The following is an 8,384-nucleotide window of genomic DNA, read 5'->3' on the forward strand; positions in this document are numbered from 1 at the left end:
TATGAGAAAAACCATAAAGGGCTATTTGGATCCCTAAGCAGAACTAGAGAAGTATCCACCTGGATTAAGTATAACTACAAAGCAGAAAGTGACATTCTCCATATTTCTGAAAGGGCAAAATGGAAACTCAGACCATTGAAGGTTCAAGAGAAATCAGTGGGTCTTTGTCATCTTTAGGATTCTAGCACATCAGCAGTGGTAGGGACCAGTGGAGGGAGCAGAACCTAGCAGAAGGGGAAGAAATACTTAGCAGTCATGGCATTATCCAGGGAAAAGGGGCACAGAAGCATATAGAAAAGTTACCCACTTGGCATTCAATTATACTCCAGGGTAGGCATACTTCTTGGGCTCTTCTCTAAATATGAAGGGCACTTAAAGTGTCAGAACCTTGCATGTATGGGTAGAGCCAGCCACAGAGGTTCTTTATTACCTCATTTGATTCCCACACTAGTCCTGGAAGGCATATATTATTTTCACTTTATAGATTAATAGGCTGACTGTAAAGAAATGTAGCTGTAATGATTACTAGGTTTGTGCTTCTAAATAAGAGATCTTATAAGAGGTAAGACAAGATTTATGTCTTTAAATGTTTCTCAAATATTTGTTGATTGTCTCCATTCCTTTTATAATCCAATTGGCAAGTTCTTTGCCTCTTACTTTTTTCCAACATATATAATACATATGTATTCATTTTGGAAAAATGAGAAAAAACAAGTAATCAAGAAAAATTAAAGAAAATAAGAAAACTATATATGTATATAATATGCACACTTTTAAATGAGATAGTATATCTATAGATTGCTTTTTAACTGCTTTATTACCTTCACAGTATGTAATAAACATCTTTTCATGCAAGTTGATGAAACTCCCCTGCTGACAGAAAAACTTGCAGACTAAGTCAAAATGAAATATCTAATCAGAAAAATGACAGAACACCACAGGTTCACAGTAAAGGGTACATCAAGAAAATACAACTTTGGGAAGCAGGGGGGTTATTATTATTAACCTTAGCACTCAAGGCATAAGGCAAAACTCATCATGATGGTCATGGTGAGGGGGATCTCCTGTAAATATGCGCAAACTGTACCTCAGCTGAAGTTCCCTAATTTTCCTCCTTAATTCTCTCATCTCCTCCATGAACCGTTCCATATCATCTGCATCTCCGTCTATCATGTGAAGGTTATAGACCAGCCTATTGGGCATGTCCTCTCTACCATCGTGGGCAGGTGGGGCCCAACCCGCTCTAATATTTCCTCTAGGCTCCTGGCCTTCACCACCTCCCAAAGGGTGAGCTTCTTCTTCATTCTGCACTGGAGCCTGATCTTCTCCTTTGCTTTCCTGGGGGACACTTTCCATGTTGAGATTTTTTTTTTTCTTGCTTACTTTTCCTAGGAGATAAGAAGCAAGAAGGATGGAATGCTTTATAACAACAGAATTCAGAGCTGTCAGAAAAGGTTTTCCCATCTGAGAGATTTCGTGCGCCCTCTAGGGGACGCTCCAGACCCAGCCCTAGCCCTACTACAAAGCCCACCATTTTCCCGATAAATTCTTCCTTAGGCCCGTGCTCACACATCCTGCACTTAACTAGGGCAGGAAAGGCAGTGAGTCCCCCAGGTTCTGTCCTGATCCCTGGTAATACTACACCAAAGGGCCCCAGGCAGCCCCCTACCTGCAGGGATCAAAAGCAGTCTTCCTCTTTTAGCCTTGAAATCTGCTGCACCAGGGCACCTGAAGACCAGCAGACAGAAATGCGACAATGGCCAGGACTGATTAGTTGATCAGTATCAGAGGCACCAGCTTTGTTGTTGATTTTGGACTCCGCTAATCAAATGTTACCACTTCCTCTTTCTCCTCCATAATGTATCACGACTTCATTTTCTGCCCTGTGATGTGCTCCATAAATAGGCATTGTAACCAAAGATGATTATTCCAAACCAGTTTCCTCTCTTCTTTAGGCCCCTTTACCCCCCCCCCCCCGTCTCCTCCCTCCCGTCACCTAATTACCATATCTTGAATGCAAATGGACAACTTGTTGGGCGGGGGAGTCAAAACCGCTTGCTGGATGGTGAAGTGTTTATTTATAAAGAATTTCAACGTGGCTGCGACGCAGCAGCCTTTCTAGAGTTCACCCTCCTTTCACTGCCCACCATTTTATGCATCAAAATGGACGAAGGGCAAAGGGGTAGTGTGGGAATTGCAAACCTGTACCCGCTGAGATCTCAGGACTTTGTCTTGCTTACCCCAGGGACCACAAGCAGCGCCCAGGCTTAGACCGACTTGCAGGGTCAGAAACAAGTTTCCTGCTCCCCAACTATATCCCTCAGTCGAAAAGCCCCCCACTCGACTGCCTCCTGAGCAGAAGGGAAGTGTTCCCCGGACCTAATTCCTGTCCCTATCCTCTGCAGCAACACCCATCCCCGCCCCTTCGCCCCAGTTTGCCGCAGCCCACCATTTCCCGCTCCAAAATGGACGAACGGTGGAGAACCGATACCAGAACAGAGGCCTAGAACCGTGGCGGGGTCGACCATCTCCAGGGTCAACGGTTACGACCCCCTCCCATCGCCCTGCAATAATCAGACTTTTTCCTCGCTCTCCCCTTCTCTGGCCCTTCCCTTCCAGACGCCGGATCGCCGACGAGATCACCACTCCAAGGACATCCCAACTGGTACCCATTCCTAACTGTTGGCCCCTCTCTGTCTCTTCCCACCAAGTCCTCCACTTCTTGCACCATATAAATGGGTATTGGGGACGGGGATAGGGAAAATCCAGTCCTGGAACCGCTCTGGTCTTAGCCTTCTGCCACCCCAGTCAGCGCCCACCAACCTGCTACGGATCAGGTTCAGCTTGTACAACTTCCTCCTTCCCTGGGCTACAGGCTCGCCAGCCTTCAAGGCAATAGCGAGCCAGCACACAGCCACAAACGACTACCAGACTGCAACTAGGAGGAGACACTAATCTACGCGTCAGCTGTAGGTCTCCTAAGGGCCACGTCACTGTGAACTCAGATAACCAATTATGGTTCATACCTGGATTGCGGCCAGAGAGTGGGGAGCGGGAGCGTGGGCGGGGCCACCTTTTTCTCCATCCCTGCCTTCTCCCCACAATAACACAGTCCCCCCTTTTTCCTCCTGTTTAGTAGTCTTTAGGACCAAACAGGTCATAATATTTAGTACTTTGTATTTGCCTTTGCCCTGACTTCTGCTGGAGCCTTTAAATAATTACTTATTTCTCTTCTATACCATTAAAAATGCCCACTTCCCTCCACTCCCCTGCAAGAATACCCCAAAATTATCCCTAACATCGAAGCTAGGAAGTATGGAAAATACATAGGAAGTGACTATTTTTTTTTTTTTTACTTTATATATTTTTGAGAGGTTGAGGGGAGAAGGGCAGCGAAAGAGAGAGACAGAGAATCTCAAGCACTCTAATGCAGAGCCCGATGGGGGGCTCAAAAAGAATCAGGAGATCATGACCTGAGCCTAAATCAAGAGTGGGTCACTTAACTGACTAAACTACTGAGGCACCCCAGGAAGAGACATATACAAAAAACAAAAAACAAAAAAACTTTTATTTCCCTCTTTTTTTTTTTTTTTTTTTTTGTGGGGAAGGGTGGTTGTTTTTGTCTTATTTCCCATTAGCATGCATTCAGTGTTTGGTTGTTATAATCAGACAATACAATTATTTTCAGCTGAAAAATAGGGTTTCAGTTGTAAAAACTTGGCAAGGCCTGCTTCTCCTGACAGCAACCCCCCCCCCCCATTTAAGGACTTTGAATTATAAACCTAAGCTGATGGTTCCTCTTGTGAAGGGTCTCTTTGAGGTCTTTCCATGAGGTGAGACACTGAGTCTTGCTGGTAGATTTTCATATCCTTAGAACCTGTGACAAACTTATGGTCTCCTCTTAATTATATCAGTGCAACTTCACTTTACAAGACTCTAGCATGGCCTCTAAAATAGAACAACACCGAGGTCTTCCAACAATCCAGAACAATAATTTGAGAAAGTTATGCTGACAGTTACAAAGTATTGTGAAGCTATAATATTAAAACATGTTATAACAGAATAAATATAGAACAAATGAAACAGTAGAGAAAGCCAATTATCAAGAAATATAGAGAAATATTAGACATCTGATTGAAATATTTTGAATTAGCAGGGAGAGGTTACATTACTGAAGGAATGGTGGTGGGATAATTGGTTAGCTATTTGGGAAAAAAATGAAGTGTCTTATTCCTGTTATATACTTAAATACAGAAATAAAATGTTTAGATAAAAGGACATGAAACTATTGAAAATAGTATATACTAAATATTATTTTGTATATAGTCTTAGGATGAAAAAGTTCATTAAAACTATAGTACCAGAGATAGCCATGGCCAAAAGGCATTGGCACAATCCTGCTGGGACCCTCTCAGTCCAAAGTACCATGTAGAATGTGCCTTAGAATTATCCGAATTATTGACGGAAAACTGGAGTATTTATCCATAGATGTGGGTCATTTATTGGTAGATGTTACCCTGGGAATGTTAAAATCTCTGACCCTTCAAGATTGTCCTAAGCCTGGGTTGAGCAAGCTCCCAAGATGCCAGAAAAAGTCCTCAGTAAAATTAGTAAAATTAAATACAGACAAAGAAATATACTATTCAGGGGTGCCTGGGTGGCTCAGTCGGTTGAGCATCCGACTTCGGCTCAGGTCATGATCTCACAGCTCGTGAGTTTGAGCCCCACGTCGGGCTCTGTGCTGACAGCTCAGAGCCTGGAGCCTGCTTCTGCTTCTGTGTCTCCCTCTCTCTCTCTCCCCCTAACCCACTCACATTCTGTCTCTGTCTCTCTCAAAAATAAATAAACATTAAAAAAAGAAATATACTATTCATATTTTATTCTAAATCAGTCCAAATATTTTCCTTTAAAATAAAGATAATGCACACACATCCATTCTTATATTTATAGATATTTGTGCTGTTTGTAGTTTTGACCATAAGAAAGAATGTTGATTGAACTTATTTGTACATAGTTTTTCTAATACTAATATGTATTAAATTAAATTCCTAGGACTGTCATTGCATATGACTATGGATGCTTTTAATTGTCATAGAAATCAACCTTGAAAATATTTTCTCAATTTGCCATGTACAGTGTATGAACATTCCTGTTTTCTCATGTGTATACCAACACTGAGTACTACCTGGTTTATTGTATTTTTTAAATTTTATTCAAGTTTGTTTTATTTTTTCCTTGTTTTGTTAATTTTATTTGACTTGTGGTGAGCTCAGGATAACATACAGAGAAGTTGAATCACTCTGTTGTACACCTGAAACTAAAGTAACATTGTGTATCAACTGTACTCATATAAAATTAAATTTGTTGGCAAGGTCATCAGGTAATGTTTCTAAACCTGCCACATCATAACAAATAGCTCAGATTAAGATTCTTAGACTCTTCTCTGAATATTCTAGTTTAATAAATTGAAGCCAGGCCTGGGACCCTGTGTTTAAGTTCCTTAAAAAATTCTTAATATGAGGTAGGTTTGGGAATCATGTCACAGGCAAAAACACAAACTAAATAAAGAAAAACACCTTCCATTATTATATAAGTAGTATTTTTTAAAGAACATTGTTACAAAATAATTTCAAAGTTACAGAATGGTGTTGAAAGTAGCACAAAGAATCCCCACATATCCTTCACTGTATTCTCCACTGTTAACATTTTGCTACATTTGCTTTATTATTTTCTCTTCACCTAGAAGGACACATGATTTTTTTTCAGAACCATTTGAGTTAGTTGAAGACTAAATGGTCATTTAAAATTATTTAGTTCAATTAATTTAATATAAAACTTTCTTAAATTATTTTATTTTTTTGCCTTTGGAGGTTTCTTTTATAAAATTTGAAATATATACATAAACGTGTAATATATAAAGATAAATATTTTAGTATATGGTCTTACTAAATGTTCTCTACTCACTATTATATTCATATAGTTTATGCATCTATTTTAATGTAATAGCATATCATAAATTATTTTCAGGTTAGTAATAGTTTAAGCACTCTGTTTCTGATGTTTCAAGAGTGTTCAAATTATAATTTATTTAACCAATCCCCAATTAATTAATATTGGTATTATTTCCATACATTTACAGTTACTGGCCTTGTTTCAGTAAATGTATATATGCAGATTGCCCTCCAAAAGATTGTCCACACCTTACCAACACATGTTGTAATCAATCACATTAATTTATGAAATACTGAATCATACTAAACAAGGTTGAGAGAATAAAGCATACATCCATGCTTTTATACTATATACAGTTTGAAAAAATATATAAAACACATACATACAAACACATAGTCATTTTTATAATATTTTACATGTGTGTGTATATGCATATAAATACATATATATCCATACATAAACAAAGCATATAAATAAATATATATCCATACATAAACAAAAACACAACCTGCTTTTATTACAAATCATGTTTTTGAGATTCATCTATATTGATGTATAGATAGATGTAAGTCTTTTTTACAGCAGTACAGTGTTCCATTGTATAATTGCATTGCTCGTTTTTTGTTTTCCTATTGACGCACAATTAGATTTTTCCTTTTTTTTTCTGTTACAAGCATAGATTCAGGAAACATCCTTGTGCATGCCCCCTTTGTACTTCCTTCACTTGAATAGCAAAATTTCATATTTGTTCCGTTTGTTTATTATTTTCAGATTTTTTTTTTTTGGTAAGTCTGATCTCCCAGGATTTTCCAAATCTTCCCTTTCTTGGGTGGCATTCTAGATATACAAATTATACATAGGTATGTTGGTTTGTCTTCTGGAGGTTTTAATTTAGTACGTTTGGAATGGAATGTGACAATTTGTAATTTAAGAAGGACCCCAGATAATTTTTAAGATCAGGCAAGTTTGGAACCCTTTAATGAGGTTTAGAAAATTATTTCTTTAGGGGCGCCTTGGTGGCTCAGTCGGTTATGCGTTCAACTTTGGCTCAGGTCATGATCTCACAGTAAGTGAGTTCAAGCCCCATCTCGGGTTCTGTGCTGACAGCTCAGAGCCTGGAACCTGCTTCAGATTCTGTGTCTCCCTCCGTCTGTGCCCCTCCCCCTCTGGCGCTCCGTCTCTCTCTGAAAAATAAATAAACATTAGGGGCGCCTGAGTGGCTCAGTCATTTAAGTGTCCCACTTCAGCTCAGGTCAGAATCTCATGGTTCATGGGTTCAAGCCCCCCCCTCCCCGTCAGGCTCTGTGCTGACAGCTCAGAGCCTGGAGCCTGCTTTGGATTTTGTGTCTCCCTCTCTGTCTGCCCCTCCCCCGCTCGTGCTCTGTCTCTCTCAAAAATACATAAACATTAAAAAAATAAAAAATAAAGAAATAAACATTATTTTTTTTTTTTAATTGCTGATTTATGTTCTTTAATTTTTGGTATACTTCAGCATCTATTCTTAGATATCTTTATTGCCCTTAATGATTGTGTTTTACAAAATACAGTAATAAAGATATATATAATATAGAAAGTAAACGAGTTTGCTATATATTTTTCAGAAAGTTTATTTTGTATGTATTTCTGCATAGGAATACTTTCTTAGCTCAAGCAAGGAGGAAATACACTTAAAATTGTTCTTTAATATTTAGGATGTTACTTTAGCTTCTCAACCGAGTAGCACTTAAGCACAAAATTTTAGGTTGAAGGGAAAAGTTTCAAAGTGAATACATTTTTTTCCTAAGTTTTCCATAAAAGCAAACAATCTATTTTGGTAAGCCTTGAAATTGGTACACGCACACACACTCACTCACACACACACACACACACACACATTCCTCATTGATCTGTAATTTCTATTTCTTCTATTTTTGTCTGTTCTTTTAAAAATATTTTTAAAATCTTAATAATTGAGTTATTTTTCAAAAATAAAACAATCCAGTTTGGTGTATATTATTGGAACTCATTTTCTATGCATATGCTAATGTAAAGGAAAATTTTATTAAATCTGGGAAGAATTACATCATAAATGTGAGTTTCTCCTTTAAGGATGGTACAGAATTATGCTTAACAGAAAAAAGAAAGTTTGAAGAAGAATGAAGTTTTAGAGTCACTACATTTTTACGATTTACTCTGAACAAGAAACTTTTGTTCACCACTCAACTAAGTTTTTTTAAAAAAATTAATACAAATGTTTTCTAATGCTAAAAGTTGCAAAAATTTCATGGGCATAAATGATTATTTGTCCTTTTGTTATTTTAAATGTTTTAAAACATTTGAAACATTGTAATATAGCATGAGTAATACAGTAATGATTAGTTGGAAAATTTTTGTTTCAAAAATTTTATCAGCTGATGTAACATCACTTTTTTAAGCTTAGTAAGACTTTGTTA

At 38.0% G+C, this 8,384-nt stretch overlaps 1 protein-coding gene across 4 annotated transcripts; it reads right to left on the minus strand.

Moving 5' to 3' along the window:
* Positions 1-780: 780 nt before the first annotated feature.
* BEX5 (brain expressed X-linked 5) lies at positions 781-2,998 on the minus strand. 4 transcript variants are annotated; one of them, XM_049644102.1, is made up of 3 exons: positions 2,824-2,998; positions 1,670-1,728; positions 781-1,388 (listed from the first exon to the last, which is right to left on the minus strand). In XM_049644102.1, the coding sequence occupies exon 3, from the start codon at positions 1,354-1,356 to the stop codon at positions 1,015-1,017; it is 342 nt and encodes a 113-aa protein (XP_049500059.1). In that variant the 5' UTR covers positions 1,357-1,388; positions 1,670-1,728; positions 2,824-2,998; the 3' UTR covers positions 781-1,014. The 4 variants fall into 4 exon arrangements, with proteins under 4 accessions (XP_049500059.1, XP_049500058.1, XP_049500057.1 ...); XM_049644101.1 differs by having other exon boundaries at positions 1,670-1,883; XM_049644100.1 differs by having other exon boundaries at positions 1,670-1,893.
* Between the last annotated feature and the right edge of the window lie 5,386 nt (positions 2,999-8,384).

This window comes from Panthera uncia, chromosome X, assembly GCF_023721935.1.
Source record: "Panthera uncia isolate 11264 chromosome X, Puncia_PCG_1.0, whole genome shotgun sequence".
Classification (NCBI taxonomy): domain Eukaryota; kingdom Metazoa; phylum Chordata; class Mammalia; order Carnivora; family Felidae; genus Panthera; species Panthera uncia.

Excerpts from the sequence above, each read along its gene's own strand:
- BEX5 (XM_049644102.1), bottom strand. The coding sequence starts at position 1,356 with ATGGAAAGTGTCCCCCAGGAAAGCAAAGGAGAAGATCAGGCTCCAGTG.